This window comes from Nicotiana tomentosiformis, chromosome 7, assembly GCF_000390325.3.
Source record: "Nicotiana tomentosiformis chromosome 7, ASM39032v3, whole genome shotgun sequence".
Taxonomy (NCBI): Eukaryota; Viridiplantae; Streptophyta; class Magnoliopsida; order Solanales; family Solanaceae; genus Nicotiana; species Nicotiana tomentosiformis.
The window spans coordinates 128,863,061-128,882,468 of record NC_090818.1 but is presented as its reverse complement, the minus strand read 5'-3'; the positions used below and the strand labels follow the sequence as shown (position 1 = coordinate 128,882,468).

General features: G+C 36.8%; 2 protein-coding genes across 5 annotated transcripts; one reads left to right on the top strand and one right to left on the bottom strand.

Moving 5' to 3' along the window:
• Positions 1-2,517: 2,517 nt before the first annotated feature.
• On the top strand, positions 2,518-9,291 carry LOC104104722 (uncharacterized). 3 transcript variants are annotated; one of them, XM_033658320.2, is made up of 7 exons: positions 2,518-2,672; positions 2,883-2,951; positions 6,816-6,929; positions 7,009-7,086; positions 7,574-7,639; positions 7,820-7,885; positions 7,991-9,291. In XM_033658320.2, exons 3-7 carry the CDS (start codon positions 6,831-6,833, stop codon positions 8,828-8,830), a joined length of 1,149 nt encoding a protein of 382 aa, XP_033514211.1. In that variant the 5' UTR covers positions 2,518-2,672; positions 2,883-2,951; positions 6,816-6,830; the 3' UTR covers positions 8,831-9,291. The 3 variants fall into 3 exon arrangements, with proteins under 3 accessions (XP_033514211.1, XP_070035851.1, XP_009611161.1); XM_070179750.1 differs by having other exon boundaries at positions 3,074-6,929; XM_009612866.4 differs by lacking the exon at positions 2,883-2,951.
• Positions 9,292-13,752: 4,461 nt separating this feature from the next.
• Positions 13,753-18,948, bottom strand: LOC104104721 (subtilisin-like protease SBT4.15). 2 transcript variants are annotated; one of them, XM_009612864.3, is made up of 11 exons: positions 18,801-18,948; positions 18,599-18,687; positions 18,100-18,200; positions 17,856-17,999; positions 17,322-17,427; positions 16,529-17,036; positions 15,929-16,029; positions 15,390-15,611; positions 15,040-15,148; positions 14,541-14,754; positions 13,753-14,344 (listed from the first exon to the last, which is right to left on the bottom strand). In XM_009612864.3, exons 1-11 carry the CDS (start codon positions 18,879-18,881, stop codon positions 13,788-13,790), a joined length of 2,232 nt encoding a protein of 743 aa, XP_009611159.1. In that variant the 5' UTR covers positions 18,882-18,948; the 3' UTR covers positions 13,753-13,787. The 2 variants fall into 2 exon arrangements, with proteins under 2 accessions (XP_009611159.1, XP_009611160.1); XM_009612865.3 differs by having other exon boundaries at positions 18,100-18,197.
• Positions 18,949-19,408: the final 460 nt, after the last annotated feature.

The following is a 19,408-nucleotide window of genomic DNA, read 5'->3' as shown; positions in this document are numbered from 1 at the left end:
TTGGCATAAGGTGATTTTAGACAAAATGATTATAAACCCACGATTATGTAAAATGCCTATCAAACTCACAAGCATTAAGCAAAATGGTTTAATCAAAACTCAGAACTGGATACAACAGCAGAAAGTACTAATGATACGCGTCCAGCATGTTACTGCAAATTCACGTTAATTTATGGTATTTGTTTTCCAAGTTAACACAGAGCATATGCAGGGGCGGAGCTAGCATAGGTCTTGCGGACTCAGCCGAATCCAGTAACTTTTATTCAAACCTTATATTTGTCTTAAGATATCCATTGAATATGTATAAATTGTTAATTTAGAACCCAGTAACATAAACGGGCTAGAATTACGAACCCATAAGGTTCAAATCTTGGCTTTGCCTCTAAGCGTATGGATGTCAAGTCTGACCAATAATTTGTGATCTGTTCAAGTTTAGAACAGGTTGGTGAGTGTACTCACTCTTAAATATGGCAACTGGGTCATTGTGGCCAATGAATTGGACTGACCCAGTTGTTATTAGGGATCTTTACACAAATAGCCGATAGGATTTACTGTCTGTTTTTTCTAGCCAATATACATTGAATATAAATAGTTTTTTATATATATATAGGTTAATTATATATATATAAATATATATATCCATCGGTGATTTTTAGTTTGAGTGAGTGACTATTTAGGTTAATTATATATATATAAATATATATATCCATCGGTGATTTTTAGTTTGAGTGAGTGACTATTTAGGTTAATTCTTCTTATTGTATTAATAGCCTACTACCTAAGTGGTTGGTCTTGGCCCCTATGAGAAGGTCGAAAATGATACTCCTTTCGTTTTAATTTATGTGACATAATTTAATTAGGCATGAGTTAAAAATTTATAGTGTTAAACTTGTCATGATATTTTTATGACTAAAAATCGTATTATTAGAAGAAAATAAAAGGCCTAATATTAAATTGTTTCTATAAATATATTGTAACTTCTTTTGAAATAGACTAAGAACAAAATAATCCAACTCAAATAAAACCTAAACGAATTTGGAGAAGTGAAAAAACAATTGTGAAACATGTGGTCCTTATTTTATGTCTGATAAAATAATCTCTCTTTTTCCTTCTTTAGTTTGCAGAGAGGGGGGTATATATTTTATCAGACACACAACAAAAAGAGAACAAACTGCGGCCAAGACTAAATCAAGCCTTAAAATATTGTAGCCGAATTACGAAACTACCCTACTTTTTCGCCACGTACCCTTCACTGCAATGTCCTACGTTTTTCACCTTTTTATCACATGTTCCTCCAATAGGATGTAATGTTTTACGCTACAAAAAAAGATAATTAAAACTAACGAATAAATTTATATAAATTAGAACAATATAATGGAGTAATATGTATTTATGTTTAAATTTATGGGTTTTTTTTTACTTTTAACCCGCATTAAAAACTATTTATATTTGGTAGCCGAAAAAATGTATAAAATTTGTATAATTTTTGTATATAACATACAGAATATATATATATATATATATATATATATATATATATATATATATATATATATATATATATACACACACACACAAAAAAAAAAATATATATATACAAAAATATATATTTTTCGGCTATTATAATGAGAGAGGCTATACGGTGTTATTTTTTCGAAATTTATTCTTAAATTAATTCATTTGAGCTGACAGAGCATGATGAATAGAAATTATTGTGTAACTATTACATATTAATAGAATCCTTTATAATTTGATATTCTTATAAAAAACGTATTTTTGGTATATATATATTTAATATTCGGCACTCATCAATTAATTACGAGTGAGACTATTAAAGACATGCGTTTCTATAAAACTATAGTATTACTTTCACGCTCTAACTCTCCTACTGTATGTTGTGTGTACTTTCAAGTAATAAGACTGCTTGCTAAACAAATTAGTACTGACGAAACGTCTCATACTCGCACTAAAGGGTAATCTGAGATAAGGTATGAAAGCAGTCTAATTATTTTCAATTGCGTCGAGTTTTATGGAGCTTGAGCGGGGATCTTTACATAAATAGCCAGACATATTTATTATTTATTTTTTTTAGTCATAACATAATTTATATATTAATTATATATAATTATATAAATATATATTACGACTATTTTTAGTTTAAACAGGGACGGCTAGGTGGATTAATTCGTCTTTGGTTAATCGTGCAGATATCCATTTCATCCCTATACTTCTTTGGACAAGTGGAAAAGCCGCAATCCCTTACGCTAGACTAGAAACTGCCAAAAAGCAAAATTAACTTCGCACGTGCCCATTCCTCTGGCACGTGAAGTATCCTACGTGGGACGTTGTAAACACGTGGTATTTGGAGATACATGGGTTCGTAGTTGCAAAGGGCAGTGTTTGTTTGTGATCTGTCAAGACACGTGGCGCTCATTCACCGCCTTTTCTCTCCTCTCTTTTTATTCTGCTTTCTTGTCCTCACTTAAACGTTTAGTTTTATTTTTAAAAAATTTCATACTATGAATATGAATACCAAACAGGTAGAAGAATCAACGCCGCCGTGCACGGCGGAGGAAGGGAAGTTTTCTGGTGATGGAGATGGTGAAGATGAAGTGGTGGAGTGTGAGCTGGAAGCAGCACAAGCGTTGGCTTATTTGGCTGGTCGCTCTGAGGTTGGTCTTTTCTTCTTTTTTTTTTTTTCAAGTTTCTATTTTCGACCCCAAACTAGTTTGCGATTACAGTATATATTAGGAGTTTTTTTTTATTATTATTATTATTATTATTATTATTATTATTATTTAAATTTTGGATTATTATGTACTGAATATTGTTTGTGATGGGGTAGTTTATGAATTATGATCATAATGTCTATATGTATGCAGGCATTGGTCATATGCGTATGTATATTCTTTAGATGAAAAAATAGCTCTTAATCTTAGTCACAAAATGAGGTGAGTTAGGAGTCTCTTTTCCTTAGATGAAAAAAATAATACTAGAGTAGCTTTTATTTTTGCATTTGTTGTAATGACAATGTGGTGCCTTTCTTGTATTTTATTTTCTTTTTACAATTTAGGAAATTTTGCAATTGAAGGGGAGCCTGGGCGTTACTGGTAAAGTTGCTGCCATGTAGGTCACAGGCTCAAGCCGCGGAAACAGCCTATTGCAAAAATGCAGGATAAGGTTGCGTACAATAAACCCTTGTGGTCCGGCCGTTCTTCGAACCCCCCACATAGCGGGAGCTTAGTGCAATGGGCTGTCATTCAGGGAATTTTGCATTGATTGTTTAGCTTTTGTTGAAAGGGAGTCTTGTAGCAACAGTAAAGTTGTCTCCGTATGACCTATAGGTCTCGGGATCAAGCCATGGAATCAGCCATTGATGCTTGCATTAGGGTAGACTGTCTAAATCACACCCCTTTAGGGTGCTGCCCTTTCCCGGGCCTTGCGTGAACGCGAAATGTTTCGTGCACCGGGCTGCCCTTTTATGGTTTAGCTTTTGTTACTAATTGCTAATTCCTCTCAAAGCAATGATGTCTAAGGAGAGATGAGAATGTAAGTAAGTCATTTACATTGTTTGCTTATTAATCATCTAGTACCTCGACTAATTCTTGGAAATAAAGGTTTTCTTGATTTTGATTGCAATCCTCAAAACCTTATTGTGAATTTCAAAGATTTCTGTTTTTAATTCTTCTAGTTTACTATCTTTTGAGGTATATTGAAGAAGCATGTTGAACGGTTTAATTATAAATGCTTTCTTCTTTTCATTTATGAGTGGTGCGAGGTAAAGGAGAATGCGAAGTTTAATGTGGGAAAAATGAGTAGAAGAGATTAAGATCCAGGTTAGTGAGTTAAGCACTTCAGGGAACAAAACTTAGGTTCTAAATTTTTAAACTTTGTGCACATGTAACATATACTTAGCTATGGTTGGGTGACAAATTTGTAAAACAAAAGAATGGATATGGATCAAAGGTCATCCTTTACAAGATTGGTGTTTGCACATTCTCATATCTAATAGATATACAATCAAATCTCTCTATAACAATTTCATTAATTTCGACATTTTTTGGTTGCTATGGTGAAGTGTTGTCACAGAGAACATATATTATAACGTAACATGAAAATTTGGTTCCAAAGAAAATTTGGCTATTATAGTGAAGTATTTTTATAGAGGATGACTCTTGTAAAGAGGTGATTGCACTATCTTTAGCTTTCATGTATTTACTCCAGAATACCGTTAGTTATTAAGTACATAATTGAAAATGCAGTCGGGGATGATGGAGAAAAAAAAATTAATGAAGAGGGGTTCCTCTCATTGTTATTGTCTCTTTATAGGAGGTGGAAAAATCTTCTCAAAGCATTGATGAATCGTCAAGATCCAACTCAGACACTACAGTTTTACATATGTATTAATCAAGATCGTAGTAATGCCTTCTTTGACATATTTGCTGACGAGCTCGAAACACACACTTAAATTATGCTCGCTAATCAAATATAGTATAGTATAATATCGTATCCACATAGATTGAATTTAAACAGTATTCTCGTAGTTTCTAGATTGGTTGCTATCCAGGAGAATCAGCAATTGAGGTTTATATGATTTCTAATTAAAATTAACTAAGAGTCTAAAGCTATTGACTAATGACAATCGAAACAAAGATAAGCAAGGAAGTTGTCAATGGGAGAAAATAGGGGTTGATAGGATATGTGCAAGATAATTGTTTGGGATCTAACTCTAGATATTTCACTTCTAATGTTCAAGTGAGTCTCTCGTATTCACTCAATTATTAGTTCAAACGTTCAACAAAAACTCCTCTCTCGATTAACTTTTAACCTCCCAAGATGAACCAATTTAAGCACGTGAAGATATGTAAGAATGCGTAGTGGATTGGTCTTTAGGAAAACCTCTCTCGATTATCCTCCTAACTAGGTTTAATCAATGATTCAACTAGCCTCTTTCGATTACTAAGAAGAATTAATGAACTCAACCAACAATATAATGCAAAGATATCACAAGTTATGTCTCTCTCGAGTACATGAACTAGTGAATATAGATGCAACAATTAAATCATCCAAAAACGCTTCAATACATAAAACTAGAGTTATAATCCACAAACAATCATCAATACACCAAATCCATCAAACCCTAAAGAGAACTACTCCATAAATATGGAGTAATTCATCACAAATATAATAAAAGTATAGGAAAACATAAATTCAAACCAAACTCGGGTCTTGAGTGAGGATTGAATGATGAACTCCGTGTGTTTTTGTTTCTCCAACTCCTCCTTAGGTCTCCAATATGTCAAAAGTCGAGAAAATAACATTTTTTCATGTATTTATACCAAGTATTGTCGGGCCCAAACGAAATGACTCTTTCCTAGACGAAATAGAAAAACTTGCAAACTTATTGCTTTTCATGCGTCGCACTGTGCGTAGCATTAGTGCTTTTTCTTGTTAGACCATAGAAACCCAACCTCTGAACTTTGTCAATTCCTGACACAAAATTACACTACTGCGTCACACAGTGCGTCGCACTAGTGCATTTCTTCAGCTGTTGCTTCTTCCTTGATTTTTGACGTCCAGAAGTGATCCTCGATCCCCGAACACGATCCGTGCTTAATCCCTTGGGCTTTTACTCAGACTTCAAAACTCCAAATAGCTCGAATTAGTTCCACAACATCTACATAACTCGGAATCACTCCTACAAGGCATAACACACACAATAAGTGCAAAAGACTAGCAATTAAAGCTCAAAACAAGTAAAATGCAGTAAATTAGAGTGCAATAAGCGACTAAAACACAAGATTATAGCCTACCATCATTAGCCTATTAGAGGCTTACAAGATGAACTGTTTCTTATTAGCATTTCCATACTGATCACTTTCTATTTTGAAACTGCTACTGGTATTTCGAGGTTCTGCTTTAGTAAGTAAGTAGAAGTCATTCTCCGGAAATATTTAGGTTAAAATCCGCTCTGCAACTCCCTTCTTGATCATGGATGCTAGGTGTTAAGAATATTTCATTGCAATTACCACTTTGCTTATCTGGAGCCGTTCCATTTCCCCTTCCAGCACTGGCATCGTATGTATCTCTCCGATTTCATGGGAAGCTGTTGAAAAGAGATGTGAAAGTTAGCCCTAAAAATTCCACAAGATAGGAGTTTCTTTGGAAAAGAATGTGAAGTTTATAAGTTAAATGGTTCTAATATAGGTTTTTTTTGGAACCGTTAATGGTTTTTAATATACATTTCTTAAATGGATTCTTGCTAAAAAGAATAATATGCTCAAGTAGATAACAAGAAGAGCACCATCCTTGTGCTGCTTGACTCTTGAGCTTTATACAACTGATAAGAGTGTCTTCTTATCTGAATTTACAATGGTGATCTCAAAAAGCAGCGAGTGATGGCTTGTAATAGATCACCATTTTGCTGTTTAATTGCTTAAGCAAAATAGAAAAGGTTTATAGTTGTATAGCATTTCATGCAAAAAGAAAAGAAAAAAAAGAAGAAAAGTTGTAATATTAGCATTGTTGTAGACTTTGCCGGTATTCTCTCTTAGGCAGAAGGCACAGGTCAGTATAGTTTGTCTTGTTTTATGTGGACTTCATTTTTAGCTTTTGACATGATTTTTCTGTCTCTTTCACATCTTTTAGTGAAGATAAGTTTGACATTTTTATCCAATGGAGTTTCTCCATGAGCTTTGAACTCTCATTTCGAGGAAAAAGGACTCTAAGAAAGAAAGAATCTCGTCAGCGGATACTTTGACTTTTATCATTTTCAAGCCTTGGAAAAGTTTGAGTAATGCTTTTGCTTTTAACAGGAGCAAGCAATAGCTATGCACCCTGAGCAGGAATCTGAACTCAAAACAAGCCCTCGGCACGCTCTAAATTATCCGCCAATTGCCAGCAGAAGATCGAGGCAGAATTTGACTGAGGTGCGGAACAATTTTAATCTCTTATTGATATATCCTTTAGAGTGTTCGGGTTTTGTTGGTTGATTTCTGATCATCTCAGGAGGAGAGGGAAGAAAGAAGGCTGTGTCGTGTGTTAGCAAATAGAGAGTCTGCTAGGCAGACAATTCGCCGGAGACAGGTAAGCTGGTATGCTCATCCGAGCTATATTCTATTCAGCAACATCAGTCTATTATCGGGGTCTAATTCTTATTGCTAATGCAGGCCACATTTTTAGTGCAATCTCTCTTCCTCAGAGCTCTTGTAATTTGTTGAACATAAACTCCTATTCGATTGGCTTTCTGTCGGTTGTTTATCAACTAGTTGAATGCAAAATGCTTAAGATTTATTAGAAGTTTGATGTTTTGAACTAGCTCGAATTTGAGTCGTATAGTTATTGCTTATTTCCCTCCTGCAGTATCTCTGTGTTAGAAAATTGCATTATATTTCTGTTCACTTGTCTTCTTAACGGTGTAACCAGCTTACAGAGATGGCAAGGTCTTAATATTATGCAGTATATCGTTATCGAGAATTTTCTGATCTCAGAGAGTTGTACATTTCTTGTATTTGTCGAATCCCAGGTTGTGGCTAACAGAAAATATCGTGTTCATGTAATTATTTCTTCATAGGCCATGTACGAAGAATTGACAAAAAAAGCAGCTGATCTTGCATCGGAGAACGAAAATTTGAAGAAGGTATTTGGTCATTTCTTTGCTCATTTATTATTTGAGTTGGGACCAATAATTTGAAAATGTAATACATAACTTGGTACTTGCAATCTTAGGTTACTTGTCCAACTATTACATTGCTTTTTTATAGCATGCTACAAATCTCCACATACTCGTCTTTTAACGGATGATATTTGTGACATGTAGAAAAAGGAGCTGGCTGCTAGGGAGTACGAATCTTTGAAGAACGAACATACTAGCTTAAGAATACGGGTAATCCTTTGTTCCTGGTTTTATTCAGAATATGAAAGATATATATCATTGACTTGAACATATAACATGTGAAAAGCTATAACGAATGACTTCGGCATTCTGCAGGTAGCTAAAATAGAGAAGGCTGAAGCAGAGGAAATAGATGGTGGTTCTAAGTCAAAACCTGTAGAAATCTCCTCTACAAGTACAGCTGCAACTCCGACTCCAATCCCAAATCCAATTCTGACCTCTCTTTTTAACCAATCTCCAATAGCACCTTTCTTTTGGCCGTCCATCATTCAACCCTTCAATGCTTTCCTATTACAGTGTGGTTCCCAAAATATTTCTGATATTACATCGGTGTTGCCTTCACCTACTTCTGGAGAATTAAATTCTATTAACAGACAAGAGAGTTCTAACCCTGGAAATCCACTATTTGTACTTCCCTTCCCGTGTTTGATCCCATTTCATCCTCAAAGTAGCAGTCCATTTCTTCCTTTGTCCTCTACCCTTACTGATAAACATGCGGAGACTTCCTTGGTCCATCAGTGTAGTACTTCATATCTGAACACGGAGAACAACCAAGCAGCGATTGCTCATGAAGTCGAGGCAGATGCTCCTCAATCAATAAAAGCTACGCAAAGAGACTTTCTTCACAAGCCTGCACTTTGTTTTCTACCAGAAGGAGGTGCGTCCGAAGGAAGCCGGCAACCTTCAAGTTCGCACATACAGCTTGGTACCTCTGAACGTATTAGCTCTCAACAAGACAATGCCCCTGATATCGGAGCTGTTTCTTGTACTGTGGGACATGTAGCAGATACTTCAGAAAAGACATCTCAAGAATGCATCATCTCCTCTAGCAAAACTCCAGTCGATGCCCACGCAGCAGCAGAGGCTCGGAAACGAAGAAAAGAGTTACTGAAATTAAGAAGCCAGCATTCTGATCAGTTTGGCCCGCACCACTAAGCTTCCGAGGCATGAGGTTAGGTCAAAAAAGATTGTCACTCTCTAATTTAAGCTTGATCTGAACGAGGTGGTCGGACTCTTTAATGTAAAATGTGGACAAATCACATTATCATCATTTTGTTCAATGTGCAGTATGCATCAGCTGCATGTATACCAGAGATAACTCATTGAGGAAATATTGGAACCGCCGGAGGGTTTTAAAACTACTATCTCTTGAGTGAGAGATATTCTGATTTCAGTAAGAGATAGGTTTTGATGTAACATGTCTAAAGCATGAGTTGTACATGTAGTAGGAGCTTTAAAACTTCCAAGAGTGATGATACTATAGAAAATCATTGCCAGTTTTGTGGGAATTTCGTTTTGCCGAGAGTGTATAATGGAAGAGAATGTACCAATATGTGGTTTCTTGTACTTTATTGTTACTTTAAATATAATATTTTTAATGCATTGTTGTGTGACAATGGAAGGTAATTTTATATAACGACATATTTGAAATCCCGGTGGAGTTTTGGAAGAGTGTGGGCAAGGCGGGCTTGGAGTGACACACTAGGTTATTTAATGTCATTTTTAGAATGAAGAAGATGCCAGAATAGTGGAGGTGGAGCACGATGGTTCCTGTATACAAGAACAAGGGTGGTATCCAAAATTGCAATAACTATCGGGGTATCAAGTTGCTTAGCCATCCTATGAAAGTCTGGGAGAGAGTGATAGAGCTAAGGGTGAGGAGGAGTGTCTCTATTTCTGAGAACCAGTTTGGGTTTATGCCGGGGCGTTCGACTACAGAAGCCATCCACTTTGTTAGGAGATTGATGGAGCAGTATAGGGAGAGAAAGAAGGACTTGCATATGGTGTTCATCGACTTAGAAAAGGTGTACGATAAAGTTCTGAGGGAGGTTTTATGGAGATGTTGGAGGCTAGAGGTGTACCTGTTGCCTACGTTAGGTTGATTAAGGTTATGTATGATGGAGTAAAGACCCAAGTGAGGACGGTGGGTGGGGACTTTGTAAGGACCCGTAAATATTTTAACCAAAAACTCGGGGTTTCGTGGTGCCAAGTTAGATTCCTGAGTTATTATAGTAGAAATTCTTCGTTCGGACCTTTTGGATTGAACAGTACCCTACGGACTGAGAGGAAAATGTTTCGCAGAAAAATACGTTTTTGCGGCCCATTATGCGGCCGCATAATCACTCTGCGGACCGCATAATGGCTGCAGAGTGAAGCAGTAAGTTTGGCCAACTTGAGGTCAGTTTTGCGGTCGATTATGCGACCACATAATCGATGTGCAGACCGCATATTTGGTTGCATAATTCCTCTTGGGTTTCTGCGGAGGGAGTTCTGCGGTGCATTATGCGACCGCAGAACAAGTATGCGGACCGCATACTGGTCGTATACCTGAGCCGAAAGTTTAGGCCCCTGAGGGCCATTTCTGCGGTCACTTTGCGGACCACATAACCATTAATGCGGTCGCATATGCGACCGCAGACCTGTGTCGGGGCACCATTTTTCTTTATTTAAAATCCGACCCCCATTCCGTTAAAACACCCATTTAGCCTATTTTGAAGCTCATTTCTGATATTTCTAGTGTGAGAGAGAGAGGGTTCTAGAGGGAGAGCCTAATTCCCATCAATTAATCTTCAACCATCACTCAAGGCTTGAAAATATTCAAGTAGAGCACCAAATTCTTCATCCAAAAGGTAAGAATTCATCACCACAGCTCTTAATTTCAAACATAGCTATAATGGAGTATTAATAAGATGGTCCATGGGTATGAGGGTTGTTCATCTTGCATGCATGTGATAAAGAGTGTGGGGACAAAAAAAGTGAACTAGAACCATGAACGTTTTCCTAATTTTGGGTTCAATTTGTATATTGAAAAAATAGACTGAGGTTGCTAAGAGTTCCGGATAATTGTAGAGTCTATAGAAGCGCAATTGAGGTATGTATGGCTAACTCTCTTCTTCTTAGAATCGAACTCCTGGTGTCCGAATAATTGGTGTAAGTTCCAACTTGATTATACTAGAATTGTTTGCCTTAGTGTGTTTGATTGAAAGATTCATGTTCCCTAATTATTTTAGATGGTTACCATGCCATCATGCTATTTGAGAACGTAATTATGATTTTTCAAGCTCCTTCCCTTATGTGTGGAATGCCTTATGTGATGGTACTTATCGACATGAATGATGATGTTATTTGAACAAATAAAAAGGGAAAGACTTGAATTGTAAAATGTGCCCAAGTGCCAAGAACTACTTTATAAATGAGGATGTTTGTGCCATGTAATGAAGATGAGAAAGAAATGTGAATTGAGTGGACAGTTGAAAGAGGTTATGTCTCAAGTGAGATGGCTTAGCCGATCGGGCCGAGATCGGACGCCATGCTGTACACATGGTTGCATTTGTATTGGGATTATTGAATTACATTGTGGATATGGATATGTCTCACTTGAGCTGGCTTAGCCGATCGTGCCGAGACCGGACTCCGTGTAAAAATACGGTGGCATTGTGAGTTGTGGCTTTGGCACTAAAGATTATTAATCTAAAAAGATGGAAAGACTGAATTGGAAACTATGTGATCCTTACTTGGTGTTTTCTTTGTATTTCTATGAAGTACTTATTGATTATTATGACTACCTTCTCTTTGTTTCACTATTCATCCTACTAAGATTGGTGTTTTCCTTACATACTAGTACTATTCGACAGTACTAACGTCCCTTTTGTCGGGGGTGCTACATCTTTGAATGGATGTAGGTGGTTCCATCGCAGATAGTGCCGATCGCAGATAGTGGTGTTCTCTTTCTCTCCTCACAGCAGTCTTGGTGAGCCCCATTTCTCCCAGGGGTTATGTAGTCCTTTTGTATAAGTTTTCACATTTTGAGGTATAGCCGAGGCGTTGTTGCCGGCATTATCATGTTGCTCTTTTGTATCCTTAGAGGCTCCGTAGACGTTTTTGTGGGTCATGTATGTATGTTGGGGTGGTCGTTGGATCGAGTTGTATTTTGGAAACTCAACTATGGCATAATGTATATAAGGAAGATGAACTAGCAACGTTTATATATTTATATAACTGATCTCTCCCCGGTTTTACAAATGGTGATGCGATCCCTTTTTGAATTATGAATGAGTCGGGTAGGAAAGGTTTAATAGGCTTGCTCGACCGGGTTCACTCGGTTGAGCGCTGGTCGCGCTCCCCGAGGTTGGGCGTGACAGACTCGGACCATTTTTCGGTGATGATGGGGTTGCATCAGGGGTCGGCACTCAGCTCTTTTTTGTTTGCTCTGGTGATGGATGTACTGACGCGTTGTCGTGGTGCATGCTATTTGCAGATGATATTGTATTGATTTACGAGACGCGAGATGGTGTGAACGCGCAATTATAGGTATGGGGGCAGACCCTGGAATCTAAAGGTTTCAAGTTGAGCAGGACCAAGACAGAATACTTGGAGTGTAAGTTCAGTGGCGAGACTTAAGGAGGGGAAGGGGAGGTGAGGCTGGACTCGCAGGTCATCCCTAGGAGAGGGAGTTTTACGTACCTTGGGTCTATTATTTAAGGGGATGGGGAGATTGATGAAGATGTCACACATCGTATTGGGGCGGGATGAATGAAATGGAGATTCGCTTCCGGTGTTTTGTGTGACAAGAAGGTGCCACCGAAACTTAAGAGTAAGTTCTACAGAGTGGTAGTCAGACCAACGATGTTTTATGAGGCTGAGTGTTGGCCAGTCAAGATTGCTCATGTCCAGAAGATGAAGGTAGCAGAGATGAGGATGTTGAGATGGATGTGCGGGCACACCAGATTAGATAGGATCAGAAATGAGGTTATTCGCGACAAGGTGAGTGTGACTCCTATTGAGAACAAGATGCGGGAAGCGCGACTTAGGTGGTTTGGTCATGTGAGGAGGAGGAGCACAGACGCCCCGGTGAGGAGGTGTGAGAGGTTGACGTTGGAGGGCCTACGGAGAGGTAAAGGTAGGCCAAAGAAGAGGTGGGGAGATGCTATTAGGCAAGACATGGCACAACTTCAGCTGACCGAAGACATGACCCTTGATAGGAAAGTATGGAGGTCGATGATTAGGGTAGTAGAGTAGGTAGTCTAGAGTATTTATAACACTAGTATTGGCACACAGTCTCGCTTTCTGTTGGTAGTAGGTTTTTATGACTAACCGTTATTTCTTTCATTGTTGATCACCTTACTATCTGGTTGTTTTTAGTCTGCTTTTATATGGCTTCTTGGTACTGTCCCTTCTTATCTATATTTTCATTAATGTGGTGCTTATACTTTCTTAAGCTGAGGGTCTATTGGAAATAACCTCTCTATCCTCACAAGGTAGGGGTAAAGTCTGCGTACACACTACCCTCTCCAAACCCCACGGTGTGGGATATTACTGGATATGTTGTTGTTGTTGTTGTTGGCAAAGAGGTTCAAATTTGTCTATGTAGTATTCAAAATTGCTCAGATAACAAAGTTAATTTCGCCCTAGAACCCTCCGCAGCCCCCTCTCCCCTCTCCCCCCCTCCTCCCCATCTTACTATACACAATTTCTAGCTTACTTGCCCTTCTTACCTTCCTTCCCCACCCTATTTAGAAAAAAATGTGCTCCGCTTGCTTGAAGTTGGTTCTTCCTCGCCTTTGAGAAGCAGGTTGTCTTTCGTCGTACTTATATATACTAAAAGTTCGGTTAGAGCTAGCAGCTGACCCTATTTACAATTTTTGTGAGGTTGACCTTTCCTGCAATTGAAAGATGACCTTCCTATTGAAAGCGAAAAGCCGCAAGCGCCTACGTAAATTGCTTTTTTAATTCTGACCTTGTCCATCCTAAACCTAAAAATAATGAGAATGCCTTAATCAGATTAAACATCTAGCTCCAAAATGGAAAGGAAAGTCAAAAGATTCAAAATTTACTACTCTATCAAACATTTAAGAAAATATGGCAAAATGTATTTATTGAATAACATCTAGCTTTAATAAGTATTAACAAACAATGGCCTGTAAACTAGGATAGGACTTTTAACATTAGGTTTCTTGCCACTCCAAACTAAAGAACCAGAAAGGAACCAAGATCTTTCTCTAATGAATTTCCCCTTCAATATAACTCTAAAAGACTTCTTCTCATTCACTTGACTGAATGACAAAATCTTTGGCACAACTGTTATAGAAAGTCCCTTTGGCGCCCTGATTTTCGCCTTGTACACAGCTTTGCCTCGGCCAACATAAGTTACAGTTCTATAATATACTGCAGAAATATCACTTGAATTTGCATGGTTAAGTTGTAGGTGCATTGAAGGATAGTTCAGACCATCTGTTCCTTTCGCTTTCGGAACGCTTGAGCAGTTGTACTTTTTGCTTCCAGTGAGTAAGGCAATGTTTGTGCTGTTATACCCTTCTTTACAAAAATAACTTATGTATGAGTCAAAATCAAGGTCATAGATTAAACCAGGGTTAATTGCCTTTCTGGGATTTATTTGCCCTGCACCTGAGGCTAATTCAGCTCCCACTGGCCTAATCTTCATAGATTTAGCTGAAATAAAACCAGAACGTTTGTCAACTTGAAAGCGTTTAACTTCTATATATCAACAGTATAAACAACTTTTTCCACTATCAGGTCGCTTAAAAGATAAGTGTAAAGGAAATTGTCTATAAGAAGTGTGATAAGTAACATGAAAGATAAGAAAGGTTACCTACTACAACAGGTTAAAATATGTTCGGAATTGTACCTGTAGTCATAAGAGCGGACTTGATAGCAGCAGGAGACCAGTCGGGATGGAAGGATTTAACATAGGCTGTGGCTGCTGCAGCATGGGGGCAAGCCATCGACGTGCCTGATTCTACGTTATATTTCACGACGCGGTTGTCTTCATTATTTCCAGTGAGAGTAGTCAATCCTGAATATGCAGCCAAGATGCTCAATCCTGGTGCAGCAATATCAGGCTGCAATAAAAGTACTTCAGGTGAGACAGGAGAGACGTAGTGGCATACACAGGATTTTGCACAAGCAGAGTCGGCCTATTCTTACAATTTTGCTTTATAAGTGGATTTGAGCATGGTAGTTGTTAAGCTTTCTTTCCCAAATTGATATTTACTTTGTATTATTGTGTCAGACTATTGTAAATATAAATACTGTTTTTCATATAATATTTTTCTCCCTACATAAATATTTTTACGAAGCAGTGTCAGATGCCTTGAGGAGATGAAGACACTGAATTTATTTTTCACCTTGAGAATGTTGAGACTGATTGGTTGGGGTCCTCGAGATGAGAAAGAAGTCACAAATGGTGCAGTGACGTTCACAGTTCTTGATTTGTATATCACAGCTTGTGGTGATCTGAAAATGCATAAAAAATAATTAGAGAAAACATAGCAACTCAATTATAACTTGGGGCAGGAGTAACCCGGTGCACTAAGCTCTCGCTTTGCGCGGGGTCTGGAGAAGGGCCGGACCACAAGGGTCTATTGTACGCAGCCTTACCCTACATTTCTATAAGAGGCTGTTTTCACGGCTCGAACCCGTGACCTCCTGGTCACATGACAATACCTTATGTAAAATTAATTAATCAAAAACGTACTTTGTAGAATATATGTACTTCTCAATTTGTGAAGCATCTTTAGGATTGATAGATGTTGCTGATATAACAGTGGAAAATGCAGTATCTGTCATCCTATCAGCTAATATAATGGCACCAGCTCCTTTCAAGTCTTTGATGGTGTAATCTTGTCCACTACTTCCAAGGCAATATACTATCTTCCCTTTCACTTTGCTCTCCTCCAAAGTTCCAATATCACAAGAACTGCAACAATAAATTAAAGAAATAAACGTAAAACGTGATGCAGTTTGATTCGACACGTAGTTAAGAAAGGAATAAGGTACGATATTTGATAATTTTGGTCTTTAACATGCCATAACATTTGCGTGGTTAATTATCAGACTTTTGAAATTTAAGGTCTTAAACATGTGATAAACATTTATGTGGCTATAAAAGCTTCTCGTTAATGGTAAAATATGACGTTATGTGTTATTCTTCCTGTGACAGACTAATAATAAAATAGTGTCACATAAATTGAAACGGAAGGAGTATTGAATCTTGTTGTCATAACATGTACATACCTTGAATTTCCATGATCAGATGCATTCTTTGCTTCAGCAAGAGATCCCGAGGTTAAGGGAAACCATTTTTTCGTCGGTTCAAATGTGTTGATTGAAAGTCCCTATTAAAAAAATTGCAGTAAGTATATAGAACTTGTAACAACACTTCTTCTTTTAGTTATGTAATGATCAAAAAGTATGGTGGGATGGTTTGTGGGATCCCTCCATCCTCAACTACAGGTCTTGAGTTCGAGTTTTGGGGCCAGAAAACTTCTCGATAGGAAGTGTTTTACCCCCTAATTGGACCTACTCGGCATGAATCCGAATTAGCCGTATCAATACGTTTCACATATCGGATGATTAAAAAAAAGTTGACACTAATGATCAATAAAGTGGATTGAGACTATAAGGTCTCTGGTTTAGATCTCGGCGGAGGCAAAAATACTAGTTGATTTCTTTCAATTTGTCCAATTCTTGGCGGACAAAGTTACTTGATACCTGTTACTGATGGGAGGTAGCAGGTATCCCATGGAATTAATCGAGGCGCACACACGCTAGCGCGTACACAACAGTTTTAAAAAAATAAGGTTTTAAGTGAAGAAAAGGAATTTAGGAACTCACAGAAATTTGGACTCCATTACCCAACATAGCATCAGTTTCAAACTGTCTATCAATGCTACTAGCAGCCACAGTAAAAATCCAAGGTGCAACATTTTCTATGGTTTGCAGAGTAGGACCATCATTTCCACCAGCACAAGATGTTAATATCCCTTTCTTCAGCGCATGGAATGCTCCAATAGCTATTGTATCGTCGAAGAAATCGCGCGCGGCTCCTCCAACGGACAAGGAAATAACGTCGACGCCATCAGCAATTGCTGCATCAAATGCTGCTAAGATGTCACTGTCTGTGCAGCCAATTTCCCAACATGCTTTATAAGTAGCAATGCGCGCGGACGGGACTCCTCCGCGCGCTGTGCCTTTGGCTAAACCGTATAAGCTGGCGCCAGGGACGGATATTCCAGCAACTGTGGAAGCTGTGTGGGTGCCATGGCCATCGAAATCGGCTGGTGTCATTCGATCAGTTGGCGCTATGTTTTCAAGATTGAAGTATTGTGCTCCGATCACTTTGCTGTTCATTTGTGAAAAATATGGATTTAGTTATATACATAGATCATGTAATTTTTTTTTTCATTTTTTACATTAAAAAGACCAATCTTTCCACAAGAGGCTATTTTCACGGCTTAAACCATGACGTCCTTGTCACATGGCAACAACTTTACCAGTTATGCCAAATTTCCTATTCTTTTTATATTACCGGTGAAATTTAACCTTTTTGGCAGATTGTTAATCTACTTTTTAAATTACTATATCATACTTGCTAGGTAGAGTTACTTGTTATTGTAAGTAAACTTACTTGTTGCATTTAGTGAAGTTGACGCCCTTGTCACATTTGCCTTTCCATTTGGAAGGTGGAGGCCCAAAGCCTTCATCATTGAAACTTGGTGATTCAATCCATATTCCTAAATGCATATAATTTCCAAAAAGGTAAGTAAGTATAAATAGTGTTGTACACATGATTTTTCATACATATTGGAATAAATAAAAAAATAAATGTTATAATGATAATTTTGAACAAAGTTGTGTCACATGTCACCGTCTCAGACAAGTTGTACCCTGCATGTGCACAAGCCTATAATATGTAATCGGGGGAGAAGTTATAGTGTCAAATGTCAACTACGGGTTCGACCAAATCTAGTAGCTTCGGTTCAACTCTATATTTGTCACTAAAAATCTGTTAAATATGTATAAATTATTAATTTAGAATGAAGTAACTTAAAAAGATTAGAATCCCGAACTTTTAAATTTCAAATTCTGGCTCCGCCTTATTTGTATGTTAAGTAATTGTTTGCACTACAAACAAACATTGTAATGTTTCTAAAATACTTACCTGTATCAATAACACCTACAATAATATCACTTTCAACTTGTGGTATTCTTTTAACATTCTTAGGCATGCCAAGAAAATCCCATGATCTTGTTGTACGAAGTTGTCGAATTGTGTTTGGAAACACTGAAATAACGTCTTCTCTACCTGCAAAAATTGCATATTCAAATTAAATAATAAAAATTGATCAAAATGAAATATGAATTTTAGACATTAAATTCACTTAATATATTCTATTATTTCATACGAGATAGAACGTCTGCTTCTCCCGGCAATAATCTTGCCACGAATGCATTAAAACTTCTTCCATAACTGTGTAGTACCCTTGATTCTCTTGCTAGTCCTCTACTGAAAATTCAAAAATCGTCAAAAAAAATATATTTAGTAACTCTTTAATTTCATCTCAACTTCTTGAATAACAAATTCATTTTTTCCATTTCTAGTAACTAATTTCAAGCTAAAAAAAATTATCATACTAAAACGGCACAACAACAACAATAATAATGTGCAAAGATCTCTTTTAGCCTGCGATCGAAACTATTTACATATCGTAACCGCAAAAATATATAAAATTTATATATATTTTTGCATATATAACATACATAAAATATATATATATATATACAAAATATACAAAAATATATATTTTTTGCTATTATTTTGAAAACGGCTATGCAATGTCATTTTTACAATAATAATAATAATAGTAAAATTGCAAAAAGCAAATATGTGAAAAAGATATTTACTCTCCAAATGCTTGTTTGAGAAGGTTATGGTGATTGTCAAGCAAGAAGCTGGTGTCCTTTGGAAGTTCTCCCATATACACAATATATGACTGTTACACATAATAATAATAAAATCACTAAAAAATGAGATTTTAACTTACAATATGGCAAAAAGAAAGAAAAAAAAGCAACAACACCAATGCAAGAATTAAAAAAAAAATACCTTTCTTTCATTTTCATTATTTGCTTTAACTATAAGACACAAATTGAAGATGAAAATCAAAATACTTTTCCACATTTTCATTCTCTTCTTCTAATTGTTAACAAGTAATAAACTAAAGTTGACACTTTAGATTTTAACAGAGTTGAAAGTGTAGTGAAGACTTAGATTTATATGGCTTTGAATGTGGAACAGCTTAGTGACTCATATTAATTTGTTAACGAATAATTTGGACCTCTTTGAACAAATCTTTCGGATACTGTTTATTGGTTAATATTTTGCTTAATTTAAAAAAAATTAGCTCTAATTATAGTTGTGTATATTTTATATGTAAAATGTCGGAATTATGAGCTGTGATAGAAGATATTGTAGAGAGATTATAGAGATTTCTTTATGTTTGTTTCCACTAATTGTGGACTTCAATTAATTGATCGCCTAAAATTTATCTAAAGTAGTTAATACCTTCCAAAGATAAACAGTATTTTTTTGAACTTAGATATAAATATTTTTTTTTTGCCTTACATTGTTTAAGCCAAAGTATCAAGAATATTCTGTAAAATTGGATCCGATTTCTACGTAATTTCTAATATTTTTAGCAGTATGTTACAATG